At 45.0% G+C, this 15667-nt stretch overlaps 1 protein-coding gene across 7 annotated transcripts in view; it reads left to right on the top strand.

The window, feature by feature from the left end:
- Window positions 1-15667, top strand: part of LOC113659989 (polycomb group RING finger protein 3) — a 47621-nt gene that overhangs the window by 20057 nt on the left and 11897 nt on the right. For 3 of the 7 annotated variants that reach the window (XM_027173127.2, XM_027173128.2, XM_047819504.1), the window contains exons 2-8: window positions 5258-5371; window positions 5680-5763; window positions 7147-7264; window positions 8220-8316; window positions 11648-11703; window positions 11884-11994; window positions 14696-14778. In XM_027173127.2, the coding sequence (XP_027028928.1) occupies window positions 5749-5763; window positions 7147-7264; window positions 8220-8316; window positions 11648-11703; window positions 11884-11994; window positions 14696-14778 (480 nt within the window). In that variant the 5' untranslated portion in view covers window positions 5258-5371; window positions 5680-5748. Of the gene's footprint in view, window positions 1-5257; window positions 5372-5679; window positions 5764-5914; window positions 6214-7146; window positions 7265-8219; window positions 8317-11647; window positions 11704-11883; window positions 11995-14695; window positions 14779-15667 lie in introns of those variants that run through there. The other 4 variants (XM_027173126.2, XM_027173132.2, XM_027173130.2 and 1 more) reach the window with 3 other exon arrangements.

The raw sequence follows: 15667 nt of genomic DNA, 5'->3' as shown, positions 1-15667 counted from the left end.
TCTGTGTGTGTGTCCCGCTGTGTGTGTGTCCCTCTGTGTGTGTGTCCCTCTGTGTGTGTGGGTGTGTCCCTCTGTGTGTGTGTCCCTGTGTGTGTGTCCCTCTGTGTGTGTGTGTCCCTCTGTGTGTGTGTGTCCCTCTGTGTGTGTGTGTCCCTCTGTGTGTGTGTGTCCCTCTGTGTGTGTTTGTGTGTGTCCCTCTGTGTGTGTGTTTGTGTGTGTCCCTCTGTGTGTGTGTTTGTGTGTGTCCCTCTGTTTGTGTGTGTCCCTCTGTGTTTGTGTGTGTCCCTCTGTTTGTGTGTGTCCCTCTGTGGTTGTGTGTGTCCCTCTGTGTTTGTGTGTGTCCCTCTGTGGTTGTGTGCGTGTCCCTCTGTGGTTGAGTGCGTGTCCCTCTGTGGTTGTGTGCGTGTCCCTCTGTGGTTGTGTGCGTGTCCCTCTGTGGTTGTGTGCGTGTCCCTCTGTGTGTGTGCGTGTCCCTCTGTGTGTGTGCGTGTCCCTCTGTGTGTGTGCGTGTCCCTCTGTGTGTGTGTGTGTGTGTGTCCCGCTGTGTGTGTGTGCGTGTCCCTCTGTGTGTGTGTGTGTGTGTGTGTCCCGCTGTGTGTGTGTGTGTGTGTGTCCCTCTGTGTGTGTGTGTGTGTGTCCCTCTGTGTGTGTGTGTGTGTCCCTCTGTGTGTGTGTGTGTGTCCCTCTGTGTGTGTGTGTGTGTCCCTCTGTGTGTGTGTGTGTCTGTGTGTGTCCCTCTGTGTGTGTCCCTCTGTGTGTGTGGGTGTGTCCCTCTGTGTGTGTGTCCCTGTGTGTGTCCCTCTGTGTGTGTGTGTCCCTCGGTGTGTGTGTGTTTGTGTGTCCCTCTGTGTGTGTGTTTGTGTGTGTCCCTCTGTTTGTGTGTGTCCCTCTGTTTGTGTGTGTCCCTCTGTTTGTGTGTCCCTCTGTTTGTGTGTCCCTCTGTTTGTGTGTGTCCCTCTGTGTTTGTGTGTGTCCCTCTGTGTTTGTGTGTGTCCCTCTCTGTGTGTGTGTGTCTGTGTGTGTGTGTGCGTGTCCCTCTGTGGTTGTGTGCGTGTCCCTCTGTGGTTGTGTGCGTGTCCCTCTGTGGTTGTGTGCGTGTCCCTCTGTGGTTGTGTGCGTGTCCCTCTGTGGTTGTGTGCGCGTGTCCCTCTGTGTGTGTGCGTGTCCCTCTGTGTGTGTGTGCGTGTCCCTCTGTGTGTGTGTGTGTGTCCCTCTGTGTGTGTGTGTGTGTGTCCCTCTGTGTGTGTGTGTGTGTGTCCCGCTGTGTGTGTGTGTGTGTCCCTCTGTGTGTGTGTGTGTCCCGCTGTGTGTGTGTGTGTGTCCCTCTGTGTGTGTGTGTGTCCCTCTGTGTGTGTGTGTGTGTCCCTCTGTGTGTGTGTCCCTCTGTGTGTGTGTCCCTCTGTGTGTGTGTCCCTCTGTGTGTGTGTCCCTCTGTGTGTGTGTCCCTCTGTGTCTGTGTGTCCCTCTGTGTGTGTGTGCCCTCTGTGTGTGTGTGTGTGTGTCCCTCTGTGTGTGTGTGTGTGTGTGTCCCTCTGTGTGTGTGTCCCTCTGTGTGTGTGTCCCTCTGTGTGTGTGTGTCCCTCTGTGTGTGTGTGGGTGTGTCCCTCTGTGTGTGTGTGGGTGTTTCCCTCTGTGTGTGTGTGGGTGTTTCCCTCTGTGTGTGTGGGTGTGTCCCTCTGTGTGTGTGGGTGTGTCCCTCTGTGTGTGTGGGTGTGTCCCTCTGTGTGTGTGTGTGTGTCCCTCTGTGTGTGTGTGTGTGTGTGTGTGTCCCTCTGTGTGTGTGTGGGTGTGTCCCTCTGTGTGTGTGTGTGTGTGTGTCCCTCTGTGTGTGTGTGTGTGTCCCTGTGTGTGTGTCCCTCTGTGTGTGGGTGTGTCCCTCTGTGTGTGTGGGTGTGTCCCTCTGTGTGTGTGTGTGTGTGTGTGTGTGTGTGTGTGTGTGTGTGTCCCCCTCTGTGTGTGTGTGTCCCCCTCTGTGTGTGGGTGTGTCCCTCTGTGTGTGTGTGTGTGTGTGTCTCTGTGTGTGTGTGTGTGTGTGTGTCCCTCTGTGTGTGTGTGTCCCTCTGTGTGTGTGTGTCCCTCTGTGTGTGTGTGTGTCCCTCTGTGTGTGTGTGTGTGTGTGTCCCTCTGTGTGTGTGTGTGTGTGTGTCCCTCTGTGTGTCCCTGTGTGTGTGTCCCTCTGTGTGTGTGTGTCCCTCTGTGTGGGTGTGTCCCTCTGTGTGTGTGTGGGTGTGTCCCTCTGTGTGTGTGTGGGTGTGTCCCTCTGTGTGTGTGTGGGTGTGTCCCTCTGTGTGTGTGTGTGTGTGTGTGTGTCCCTCTGTGTGTGTATGTGTGTGTGTGTCCCTCTGTGTGTGTGTGTGTGTGTGTGTGTCCCTCTGTGTGTGTGTGTGTGTCCCTCTGTGTGTGTGTCCCTCTGTGTGTGTCCCTCTGTGTGTGTGTGTGTGTGTCCCTCTGTGTGTGTGTCCCTCTGTGTGTGTGTCCCTCTGTGTGTCTGTGTGTCCCTCTGTGTGTGTGTCCCTCTGTGTGTGTCCCTCTGTTTGTGTCTGTGTGTGTGTCCCTCTGTGTGTGTGTCCCTCTGTGTGTGTGTCCCTCTGTGTGTGTGTCCCTCTGTGTGTCTGTGTGTCCCTCTGTGTGTGTGTCCCTCTGTGTGTGTCCCTCTGTTTGTGTCTGTGTGTGTGTCCCTCTGTGTGTGTGTCCCTCTGTGTGTGTGTGTGTGTGTCCCTCTGTGCGTGTGTGTGTCCCTCTGTGCGTGTGTCCCCCTCTGTGCGTGTGTCCCCCTCTGTGCGTGTGTCCCCCTCTGTGCGCGTGTGTCCCCCTCTGTGTGTGTGTGTGTGTCCCTCTCTCTGTGTGTGTCCCTCTCTCTGTGTGTGTCCCTCTCTGTGTCTGTGTCCCTCTGTGTGTGTCTGTGTCTCTCCCCTCTGTGTGTGTGTCCCTCTGTGTGTGTGTCCCTCTGTGTGTCCCTCTGTGTGTGTCCCCCTCTGTGTCCGTGTGTGTCCCCCTCTGTGTCCGTGTGTGTGTGTCCCTCTGTGTGTCCGTGTGTGTCCCTCTGTGTGTGTGTGTGCCCATCTGTGTGTGTGTCCCCCTCTGTGTGTGTGTGTCCCCCTCTGTGTGTGTCCCCCTCTGTGTGTGTGTGTGTGTGTGTGTGTGTGTGTGTGTCCCCCTCTGTGTGTGTGTCCCCCTCTGTGTGTGTGTCCCCCTCTGTGTGTGTGTGTCCCTCTGTGTGTGTGTGTGTGTGTCCCTCTGTGTGTGTGTGTGTGTGTGTCCCTCTGTGTGTGTGTCACACTCTGTGTGTGTGTGTGTGTCACTGTGTGTGTGTGTCCCCCTCTGTGTGTGTGTCCCCCTCTGTGTGTGTGTCCCCCTCTGTGTGTGTGTCCCCCCCCTCTGTGTGTGTCCCCCCCCTCTGTGTGTGTCCCCCCCCCTGTGTGTGTCCCCCTCTCTCTGTGTGTTCCCCCTCTGTGTGTGTCCCCCTCTGTGTGTGTGTCCCTCTGTGTGTGTGTCCCTCTGTGTGTGTGTCCCTCTGTGTGTGTGTCCCTCTGTGTGTGTGTGTGTGTCCCTCTGTGTGTGTGTGTGTGTGTCCCTCTGTGTGTGTGTGTGTGTGTCCCTCTGTGTGTGTGTGTGTGTGTGTCCCTCTGTGTGTGTGTGTGTGTCCCCCTCTGTGTGTGTGTGTGTGCCCCCCTCTTTGTGTGTCCCTCTGTGTGTGTCCCCCTCTGTGTGTCCCCCTCTGTGTGTCCCCCTCTGTGTGTCCCCCTCTGTGTGTCCCCCTCTGCGTGTGTCCCTCTGTGTGTGTCCCTCTGTGTGTGTCCCTCTGTGTGCCCCTCTGTGTGCCCCCTCTCTGTGTGTGTGCCCCCTCCGTCCCCCCCTCTCTGTGTGAGTCTCTCTCTCTCTCTGTGTCCCTCTCTCTCTCTGTGTGTGTCCCCCTCTCTCTGTGTGTGTCCCCCTCTCTCTCTGTGTGTGCCCCCTCTCTCTCTCTGTGTGTCCCTCTCTCTGTGTGTCCCCCCTCTTTGTGTGTGTCCCTTTCTCTGTGTGTGTCCCCATCTGTGTGTCCCTCTGCGTGTGTGTGTGTCCCTCTGCGTGTGTGTGTGTCCCTCTGCGTGTGTGTGTCCCTCTGCGTGTGTGTGTCCCTCTGTGTGTGTGTGTGTGTCCCTCTGTGTGTGTGTGTGTGTGTCCCCCTCTGTGTGTGTGTGTGTGCCCCCCTCTTTGTGTGTCCCTCTGTGTGTGTCCCCCTCTGTGTGTCCCCCTCTGTGTGTCCCCCTCTGTGTGTGTCCCTCTGTGTGTGTCCCTCTGTGTGCCCCTCTGTGTGTGTCCCTCTGTGTGCCCCTCTGTGTGCCCCCTCTCTGTGTGTGTGCCCCTCCGTGTGTGTGTCCCCTCCGTCCCCCCCTCTCTGTGAGTCTCTCTCTCTCTGTGTCCCTCTCTCTCTCTGTGTGTGTCCCCCTCTCTCTGTGTGTGTCCCCCTCTCTCTCTGTGTGTGCCCCCTCTCTCTCTCTCTGTGTGTCCCTCTCTCTGTGTGTCCCCCCTCTTTGTGTGTGTCCCTTTCTCTGTGTGTGTCCCCATCTGTGTGTCCCTCTGCGTGTGTGTGTGTCCCTCTGCGTGTGTGTGTGTCCCTCTGCGTGTGTGTGTCCCTCTGCGTGTGTGTGTCCCTCTGCGTGTGTGTGTGTCCCTCTGCGTGTGTGTGTGTCCCTCTGCGTGTGTGTGTGTCCCTCTGCGTGTGTGTGTCCCTCTGCGTGTGTGTGTGTCCCTCTGCGTGTGTGTGTGTGTCCCTCTGCGTGTGTGTGTGTGTCCCTCTGCGTGTGTGTGTCCCTCTGCGTGTGTGTGTGTGTCCCTCTGCGTGTGTGTGTGTCCCTCTGCGTGTGTGTGTGTCCCTCTGCGTGTGTGTGTGTGTCCCTCTGCGTGTGTGTGTGTGTCCCTCTGCATGTGTGTGTGTCCCTCTGCATGTGTGTGTGTCCCTCTGCATGTGTGTGTGTCCCTCTGCGTGTGTGTGTGTGTCCCTCTGCATGTGTGTGTGTGTCCCTCTGTGTCTGTGTGTCCCTCTGTGTCTGTGTGTCCTTCTGTCTGTGTGTCCCTCTGTGTGTGTGTGTGTGTGTGTGTGTGTATCCTTTTGTGTGTGTGTGTCTCTCTCTGTGTGTGCGGTTCTCACAGGTTAATCCCTGGAACACTTTTATTGAATCAAATGTAGATTATGTAGTAAATACACTTTTGTTACCCTTTTATCAATAAACAATGCAAAATAAAACCAATTTCTTTTTTTTTATATGTCTCATAGAAAATTACCCAACATCCATGTGCCAATCAGAATGAAGAACTGAGCAGCACTGTGGTTTAAGACCTGCTAGAGTATTGTGAAGACATGCTGAATGAGACACATGGACTGTGAAGAGTAAGTTGCCCTGTGAACCATCTGTCGAGTTTAGATTGTTTGAGAAAGGCCTCTTAAATGTTCACTGATCTGGAAGTGAACTTGCAGACGCTGTTCAGTTAAATGAAAAACTGCACTTGGAGCTTTTAATTGGTGTCTTGTTTCCTCTCAGACTGCTCGAATGTGTTCAGTGAAATATTCTTTCACATATTAACATTTGACTTATTCTTCTCCTGCACACAATGTCTCCCAGTACTTTGCTCCTTCTTCTGAACACTTCTTTACTCAGGTGATTTTTCCTCATGCTCTTCTGTGTGTTTCTTCTCTAGGTGTGTGAGCAGACGTTCATGATGCACAGCTAATGCAGGCCTGGCTGCCTCTCTGTCTGCAGTAGATTCATGGCAGCATTAGGGGTAAGATTACACCAACTTACATAACCATGTTTTTTTTTATATCCACTGATGAAGAATCACCTCAGAATGACCTCAGAGTGTCTTTTCACACTGGGGGGGGGGGGGGGGTTCTGATTCTGATTACACAAATCAGAATCAGAGTCAGGTTTATTGGCCAAGAGTCTTGACACACACAAGGAATTTGGTTCTAGCTGTTTGTGCCTCTTAAAAGTACAGACATAAACAACACTGTTCTATACATTTAGCTTGGGCTTTACATGACAAGAGCAAACAGACTATACAGGGAATCTAGGAGACTATATATCATGGCAGAGGTAATGTAGTGTCAGTTTGTCATTATGTACTATACCTGTGTGTTCATGTGATGGTCATCGAGTCGCTGTACAGCAGATTAAAGATGTGTAGTTTGTGTCTTGGGAAAAGCTTGTGCTGCAAAGTGTGAAAGAAATGGTAAGAATGTGGTGTTGTTTTTTTTTAAATAATATAAAATAAAATAACAAGTACTTTCACTGGCCACTTTAAGAAAACCTGTGCACTGCTTATTATGTTTCTCTAGTCAGCCAATCACATAACAGCAGCAGAACATGGGATAAATTTGACCTTAGTGTTATTGTTAGTACCAGATCTTACATTTCATTATTATTATTATTATTATTATTATTATTATTATTATTATTATTATTATTATTATTATTATTATTATTCATTGAACCAGTGAATTACTGCTACATTCTGAAAGTTATGTGCATGTAATATAAAACAATGAGCTGGTCTTCTAAAGATTACCGCTTTAATTAATAGTACAATAGTATAATGGCAGAATTGCTGTCTATTAAATAATAATAATAATAATAATAGTAATAATAATAATAATAAGCAAATAGGTTCTGCTGAAAGAAGTGAAAAATGTAAAGAAAGATGAACAGAAAACAAAAAGATGAAAAAATAGGGAATTATTCATCAATTAATAATTATAAAAATAATTTATTATTTTATTATTATTATTTGTTTTTATTTACCTTTTTATTATTGAGTTTTTTTTTACATTTTAATATTTGAGGCAGTTACCCTCCATGTATGAAGCATATTACAAACGGGACAAAGCCTGAAAATGCAGCCGTCTGTCTCGGATCTAAATGCAGTGTAAATCACACATGCCGTGTTTTCTGTGTGTCCCTTAAACTCCACTGTACTTTAACGCTGACTGGCAAAGCAGATCAGTGTGGTGTATGTGCAAACCTCTGAAATATCAGTATCTCTGTCTTCCTATCACAAGGCAAATGGCTTCCACTGCTAAATATTGAGAAACAAAAATTAGACCGGTTTGTGTCTGTAATTTATTTGTATCATTTGAGTTTTTTTCCTTTCTTATACGTTATGTAGAACCCCGAGATGCTCACAAGGAAGATTAAACTGTGGGACATAAATGCCCACATTACCTGTCGCCTGTGTGAGGGGTACCTGATCGATGCCACCACCGTCACAGAGTGCTTACACACATGTGAGTGTACACACACACACACACACACACACGTTCTATATTATAATCAGTATTTGTGATTAGCATTCTGACTGTGAAGTGGTTGCTTAGAGTGATATATTTACATTTACATGTTGTTGTTTTTTCTTTACATACACATTCAGTACAACCACTACTCAATAGTATGTCTGCAACTATACACATTTTCCCCACCTTTACATGAATCATGGGAGCTTGGTTTATTTTGGGAGCTTGGTCATTCTCACCACAACTCTGATATTGACATGGTAGTGGTGTGATGGGGTGGCTTGAGGACAGTTCTGGAAACCAAAAATATGCAGCATTCGGTCTGGTTAATAATAAACCACACTCCCAAACACTGAAAAAGTAGTACAGGGATTAGTTTCCAACTGAACACTTTCAGGAACTGAGAAGGACAGTGTTTGATATAATCGTGCTATACCACACACACTACCATGTTCTGGGTAATTGTACCTATTTCATTGTGCCTGTGTCTATTCAGACATTAATAGAAACATTAACAGAGACACGAAAAACCCACACAATCCTTTTGCAGCACTAAACTTTATTTTAATAAACAGTAGAGGGGGCCCTTGTGCCACTCGTGAATATAATCCTCACACGCTCTGATGGACTGACTTTTACCTGGGAGGAAAGGAAAGAACGGTTCCGTAACGAGAGAACCCAAATTGTCAGCCATGACGCAGCGACTCGTTCCTTTCTCAGGGAACCGGGTTGCATGTGTAACCTGGTGCAGTTTTATGTCATGTGTCTTGTCTTTTTTTAAACTCCACAACAGAATCAGTTGACATGTCCTATATCTCTAGCTGCACCACACTGTTCTGTCATGTGTGCATACCTTTACTCACATGTAGTATATTAGTATGTATTTTCATATTTTGTGTGTGTGTGTGTGTGTGTGTGTGTGTGTGTGTGTGTGTGTGTGTGTGTGCAGTCTGCAGGAGCTGTTTAGTGAAATACCTGGAAGAAAACAACACATGTCCCACGTGTAGGATTGTCATTCACCAGAGCCACCCACTGCAGTATATCGGGTAAGTGTGTAATGCAGCAACCAGAAACGACCAGCACACTAACACACACACACACACACACACACACACACACACACACACACACACACACACACACACACACATATATACACTGCATGCAGATGACTTCTGACAGAATACAGCTCATCAAAGCATGGTAGGAAGTCAGCTGTTGTATGCTACATTCTCTGTTCTCTCTTCACTTAAATGAAAGTGATGTGCAATTAAATGTGTATAAAAAAACGAATAGTGGATGTAGTCTTCCTAGCCTTATCTTTTGCCCTTTCTCTCTGTCTGACTTGGTGTCTGTCCCACTGTTTGTACTTTGCAGGCATGATGATGAAAACTCTAACAGCATTAGAGCTATAAGTGTTGCAATGAGAATAAATTGTGCTACTTTTAGAGGCACAGTTGCTTAATGTTTGCGTGGGCAATGAAAGTCCTGATTCATGGGCCCTTTAGTGAGAATACTGACCAAGCAATGATGCTCATTTTGTGGTACAGTTTGATATTTTTATTGCATATGCAGTTTATCGATACTTTTGTTGCTTCTTCTTGATCATTACGGTTGCACCGGTGAAGGTTAAAGTCAGTTGAACAGATGTTTTTTTTCTGTTGAAGTCTGTTTGATTGAGGTTCATCCATTAAAAACAACATTTATGGAGCAGTTAGAATCATTTGTGAACTTTTCTGGCCATAAGCTTCAGTATCTGGAGGACTGCAGTCTGACATCTTGACACACATCTATATAGTGGTTTCTGGGTGACAAAACCCACAACAAACCATAACAGTGACTCAATGAGGGGTTTTTTGGCACACGACAAGAACACGATTCAGATTGTGTAAAAAGTTTTAGTTTGAAGCAGTTTTTTTTTTTTTTTTTTTTTTTTTTTTTTTACAGATAACCAATCACAGTCCTTTCTTAGAGACATTGCTCACAACATCCATCAAGGTCATGAAACAAGGCCACAATTTCATGATGTGCTTGATGCCGAATGCAGTTAATGTGAAATAATTGAAGAGAACTTTACATTATTCCCATTCGAAAGTGGTCACATTGCAATTCTAATAAAGACACACTCAAGAAGTAACATCATCAGGACCCCCTCAAATATATACGTTGATGGCCATAATAAAATGGTGTTAGTTTGTCTCAGTTATAGGTTTGGTTGGTATCAAAGCTACCAAATGTCCAATTCAGGATCATCTGTTATTCTTCAAGGAAATAAAGCATTAAGAGTGCACCATTAAGAGCACTTGTACATCTATTTGTGCCCGTAATAAAATACTTGGATGATCTCCAGCGTTCCACCCTATTTTGCAACATATTAAATATTAAAGGCATTAAATATTCATTATGCTGTCCAAATGCACTGCAGGTTCCAGGTTCCAACCTGTAGCCTGAAGAGAGTTCGACAGTGTGTAAAAATAAAAGGTGGTGATATTTTGAGGCCTGGAACAATGCTACACTCCCTTAAGAGTGAAGTGTCCTTCCTATAAATACATAATTCATCTGAATTTCCTGTGTTTTTTCCACCTGTGCTGTTTGTTCTCGGACAGACAAATCTCTGTTTAAACCAGCCACATCTCACTGAGGCTGAACACACACAACTCTTTATATATCCATAGTCTGTTGATCATCTTTTTAAATGCCAGGCCCCCCTTCTCATCCCTAGGCCTCCCTGCGCCTGCTGTGGGGCATGACGGCGCTTGCTAATTGGGCTTGTTTTTCCCCAGTGTTTTGCAGTAGCCAGGCCTGACCCAGAGCACAAATACTAACATGCCCAGACATGAACAATACACGCTGTAGAGCCTGTTACAGCCCAGCAGGGGGCCACCAAGACACGTTGAGCTCTAAGCGGCAAATCTGCCCTTGGTATGAGTCTGCATTTTGTGTTCTTGACGTGTACATCGCTGTAACACCAGGACTGACTTGGGTGTGTGCCTCAACATGCCCTTTATAAATGCCATTAAATCTGTATGAAAGCCTACAATGACTCCTGAAGCAATATAAAAATCTTTTCATAGAATTTAGCATATATGCAAAATATATTTTATTTTTATTTATTTTGCATGAAACAAGCAAGAAAAGATAAGAAAGAATTCTCCCTAAAAATAAAGGCCCCATGACTCACTACTGCCCACATAAAACAGATATCAACACTGTTTGTAAAAGAAACATGATTCATTCACACTGCAGTCATAATGCCACAAAATCCTCTGTCATGTCTGATCTGGGATGATATACACACCAGTGTGTGGTTTATCTTGTGTGTATTAACAAACCCTGGTTTTAGAGCTTGTGTATGCTGAATCACAGCTCACACTGCTGATGTAAGATGAGATATTTTCCTATCTGGAAACGTCTGGTGTATAGAGACAGAAAGGCGACCGGATCGCTCTGGCTGTTTTTATGGCAGGCCTGAGGGACTCCGAGCCCTAAGACCTTATGACATGGTAACCGTCTCTCTGAGGAACGCTTCAGTATCAGGTTCCATCATCACAGGCTTAGTGTTTGAGTCTCCAGAGAAGCAACAAGTACAGGGTCAGGCAGGGGCTTAAAAAAACAGCTCTACGCTTTTGCTGAAGATTCAAGTTATTACTAGAAATTGAAGCCACATTGTACATACAACCTGTATGCTACAGCACTGTTCAATTCCTGTTTCTAATTTGAAGAAAAGCTGTTGATTATCTTATCTAACAAACTTCTCTCTAACTTCTCTATAACTTATCTGTCTGTAATGGCTGTTTTGATAGTGGCCCGAGCAACAGCAGTCTTGTAGTTCCCTTTTTGTTTTCTTTCCTATTGTCTCTTTGTTTATTTGTACCATTTGGTTTTATGTTCATCATTTTGTTTATTGCTCAAGAATTCATTTTTATTCAAACATTATTATGCTCTTTCTTTACTTTATTTCAATCAAACCTTTTGTCACTTTTTAATGAATTACCTTGTAAACATAAATGACCTTAGAAATATAAGCACAATATATAATAACTGCAAGCATGAAATCTAAATGCATTCGGAGCTGAACTGAGAGCTTGTAGGTTTAATACACCAGTCAATAAACATTGATTTCCCATGTTTGCCAATTATCCCACTTTATTTAAAGCATTTATGTTTAATAGATTAAGGAAGCCGATTGTTGATCATGTTTAAATTATGATTAATGTTGCTGCTGAAATAGAAATTAGTCACACAGATTACTGATCTGTTTATTTTCAGGCTACACTTAGATTTATTTCTTAATTTTTTTTTTATACTCCTTTTTTTCTTGCTTTAATTATCTTTGTTGCCATGTGCCTCATGTTCCTGTTTCCCTTTCCTCCTCAGCCATGACCGAACAATGCAAGACATTGTCTATAAGCTGGTGCCGGGACTCCAAGAAGGTTTGTGGTATTTCATTATTAATTAAGTTCATTATTTATTTCTTAATTTATTTAATCTCACACTTCATCATACCTTAATGGACACCCACACACACACACACACACACACACACACAGCATTCCTAATGGAGCATCAAGTGGCTTATTTTGTGTTGAATCTCTACATGTTTTTCTGTGCAGCGGAGTTGAAAAAGCAGAGAGATTTCTATCAGAAACTGGGCATGGAGGTTCCCGGGGACATCAAAGGAGAACTGTGCAACATGAAGGCCCACCTGGACCTGCAGCGCAATGGTACGTTCCTCTTGCACTGTCTTTCGCTCTCTCTGATACTGTAGCTGATATAAAACTAAAGTCACAGGAGAGCATCAGTACAGATCGTTAGTATTATTATCGTTCACTTTCAGACAGGAGCATCCGTCGCATCTGCTATTTCATCTCCCTCCACCCACGCCCTGTTTTGTTATGTCACTCGGCCCAATTACAGTGCGTGTCTTTTACTGCGCAGTAAGTGCGCTGTAGTAGGTGCTAATGGCTTTGTGGATGGCTACCCAGGGGCCTGCCAAGCCTGCAGCCTTAATCGTTGGCCTAATGCGCAAGCCCTACTTTGGTAATTAAGGCTCAAATGGAAGTGGAATTGGTCTCTCATTCCTGACTGTCACAGCACGTTTGGCAGGCCTACGCCTCAGCAAGAAATAGTTCATTTAACCGCTGCACTGCGCCATCAGCTTATGTTTCTGCTCGCTCTGAGACAGAGAAAGAAAAAGACAGACCGATAGGAGATGTGAGATAGGAGGGTGGGGCACTGAGAAGCTCCTTGCTCTATTTCCACAAAACTGGATCACTTGAGTGATTAGATGCTCTAACACTGTCTGTACTGCTTGACGGACGGCTTGAATATGCGCATAGTACATACTGCATATATACATTCATAGTATATATGGGATATAGAGTAGGAAATAAAAATACATTTTGAATACACGTCAAGGAAGAAACACAACAGACATCCGTTCATACAAAGGCAATGCACAGACCTCTAGGTGCACACACATTGCAGTAAGAGACTAGACAAGAAATGTATTCCATCATTGGGTGAAAGACTTTTAGCTCAGTTGCTGTCATCTTTTATTACTCAGGGATGCTCCTATCCTAGTTCGATCTCCAAATTCATCCTCGGAAGGGGACTCTGTGTTTCAGGCAATCCCTTTTTCCATGCTTATTAAAGAAGCCTTAAGAGAAGTTCTAAGAGAAGATTAGTCTGTCCTTTACACAGACCCTTGTCCGAAACAGAAATGGGCACAGAATAAACATTCATCCGACCCTCTCAACAGCAACAAGTCCCTTTTTCACAGCCTGACTGCTTCAGTTTAGCCCTCCTTCACTTGGCTTGCTCTTCTCACAGGAGAATAAGAAATGAGCATTAGGATATTCAGAGTTTCTTCCAGAAGTCATTTCCCCAGATTTTGATATCTCAGCTTTCATTTTAGGTGAAAGAGAAAAGAGAAAGCAGCCCTCAGTTTTCATTTTAGGTGGAAAACAGGAAAGAAGACATATTTTTACCACACTTGCCCAATTATTTCATTCGCTAATTGCCACCCTCTAGCTAACTGTCCCCTAGCATACTATGGCCAGCAACCAGGAAGAACTGCTGGTTCTAACTGCTGCTCACGCTAGAATCAGAAGGTGTTCTTGCACTTTCTTCAGCTCACAGATGCTCATGATTGGTTAGCGTCACTCTGATTATCAGTCGAATGCTGGGGTGCCATCCCTCCCACTCAAAAGCCATGGCTAGTTTTGCTCGCTCGGTCTCCTGACAGACGGCTGTGGCAACTTTGGGATTTGAACTCACAACCTCCCGCAGATGGGCTGAATACTTTTCTTTCCACTTGATGAAAAGGCCATGAAGGCAATTTGTCACTGTGCATTTTCTGTTCTTTTCTATGGTTTATTTTCTTCAGCCGAAAGCACATTCCTAACACTCAGTGCAGCTTAGCTTAGTTTAGCTACGTTAGCTTAGACGTTATAAGTGCTACTCTTTAATAAACAATGTTATAAATGTGAACTTGATTAAAGTTAATGTGACCGTGTGTATTAAAATCATTCATTTTGCTGGCATAGTTGTTGCCATACTTTCCATTTGGTTTTTTTGATCCAAGTGTCTGCGGAGGTGAAGGACATTTCTTTCCAGACTGATTATTTCCACTTTGTGCTTGCTTGTGGAATGAAGTGCAAATGAATGTGGTTTCATTAATTAGGCATGTCTGTGTTTTGTGTGCATTATAAATGTTACTGGGAATCCGTTTGACACAATTGCATTTCGGGGTGGTGCCACAAACCATGAGAGTCTGAGTTGTTGTTGTTTTTGCTCTACGTCTACCGCATCCAGCTAAGTGTAAGGCAGGGCTGCAGCCGATAAATAATGAATGCATAAATACTTTGGAATGAATTATAGATGATTCAAAACCTTTATCAAAAAGCAAAACAAATACACAGGCACAAGGACCCTAAACAAGCACCTGAATGTAAATATCAGTACGTCACATGTGTTTGCTTTGTGCTAGAACAACCTATCCTCAGATCCAAAAAAAAAAAAAAAGGGTTCATTCTTCCAAATTCAGCCATGTTCACCAGAAGAAAGTGAAAAAGATGGTGTTAAAAGCCTGTAAGAGCTTTCTCTGTCCCTGTTTGACTGCTATAAGTAATGAACCCCACACCACAGGTTTCAGCTCATTCACTCTTTTCATAGAAAATCAAGTTGGCAAGAAGCTGCAAAAAAAAAAAAAAAGCTCTTCAAAATGGGCCTTTTATTCCCCCGCTGTACTTATGGCGTGTGCAGGTCCATTAAAGGCTGACTGAAAGGAAGGAATCTACACTGAAAATTAATTTACTGTAAAATAAAAAATAAAAAACCTGAAAAAACAGAAATGAAAATTGACATGCTTGGCTATTAGACTGTAACTTACTAATCAATTCTGTATTTTGTTCTTAAAATCAGGTGATGTAAAATCTGAGGATGCAGCAAAGGATGGAGAGGAGAAACCAGAGGAGGATAACGATTACCATCGTAGTGATGAGCAGGTAAGGACGTGCACATCGTCACTGTTGTTAATTATGTTTAGAAGTGAGCTGCACTGTAACTAATTCTCTGTGATGTATTTGCTTATAATTATTGCTATGGTACCAAGAATAACACACACAGCTAGATGTAGTGCAGTACACCTTTTAAAAACCACTGTAGGTTGCCTGCTACTCTACTATTATAATGTGTGTGTTACTAATCATTTTCTTCCGTGTTGTCTGAGTTCCTCTGAAACAAAAAAACTTGCAGCTAGCTGGATTTGTCGCTAGAGTGAATGTGTGTGTGTGTGTGTAAGGTGAACTGTGATACACTGGCAAACGATCTAAAGTGCTATTCCCACCTTGGACGAGCTTTGGGATGTAGACAAGCGGTAAATGATTCCTTTTCTGATGGACTGTACAGCATAGCAGCCTTCAGTGGCGTCTGAGAACCTTCAGTCTCGTCTTCAGTAATGTCTTTTGACGTAAAAACATCCGCAGTGTAATTCAGAGCTCGAAGCTTCAGCATGGTTGCTGTTGTTGATGTGTAGTGTTAAGACTAGCATTGTATTGGAAATTACATCATCTCCCCACTAGCTTCACTTTTCATTTAATGGGAACGGACACAGGTACTTGACTGGGATGTTGTTCTGCGTTATCCTGGGGAATCTCTCTCTCTGTCTCTCTATTTGCTCTACAGTTCGCCACAGTAGGCTCTCTTCATGACGCATGCTTATGAGACAGACTGAGTTATTCTCTAGCAAAGGTGGGGAATTTCATGTAACAGCAGGCCTTTACAAAACTCATCCCCCCCTGCAGGTCACTGAGGTATTACTGTTGTCATCATTTCCGTTACATTTTTATCTGTGTGAAACAATATAAAAGACAAAAGAAAAATAGCTTTCCTTTA

This window comes from Tachysurus fulvidraco, chromosome 10, assembly GCF_022655615.1.
Source record: "Tachysurus fulvidraco isolate hzauxx_2018 chromosome 10, HZAU_PFXX_2.0, whole genome shotgun sequence".
NCBI lineage: Eukaryota > Metazoa > Chordata > Actinopteri > Siluriformes > Bagridae > Tachysurus > Tachysurus fulvidraco.
Note: the sequence above shows the minus strand (reverse complement) of the source record. Positions and strands in the feature narration are given on the sequence as shown.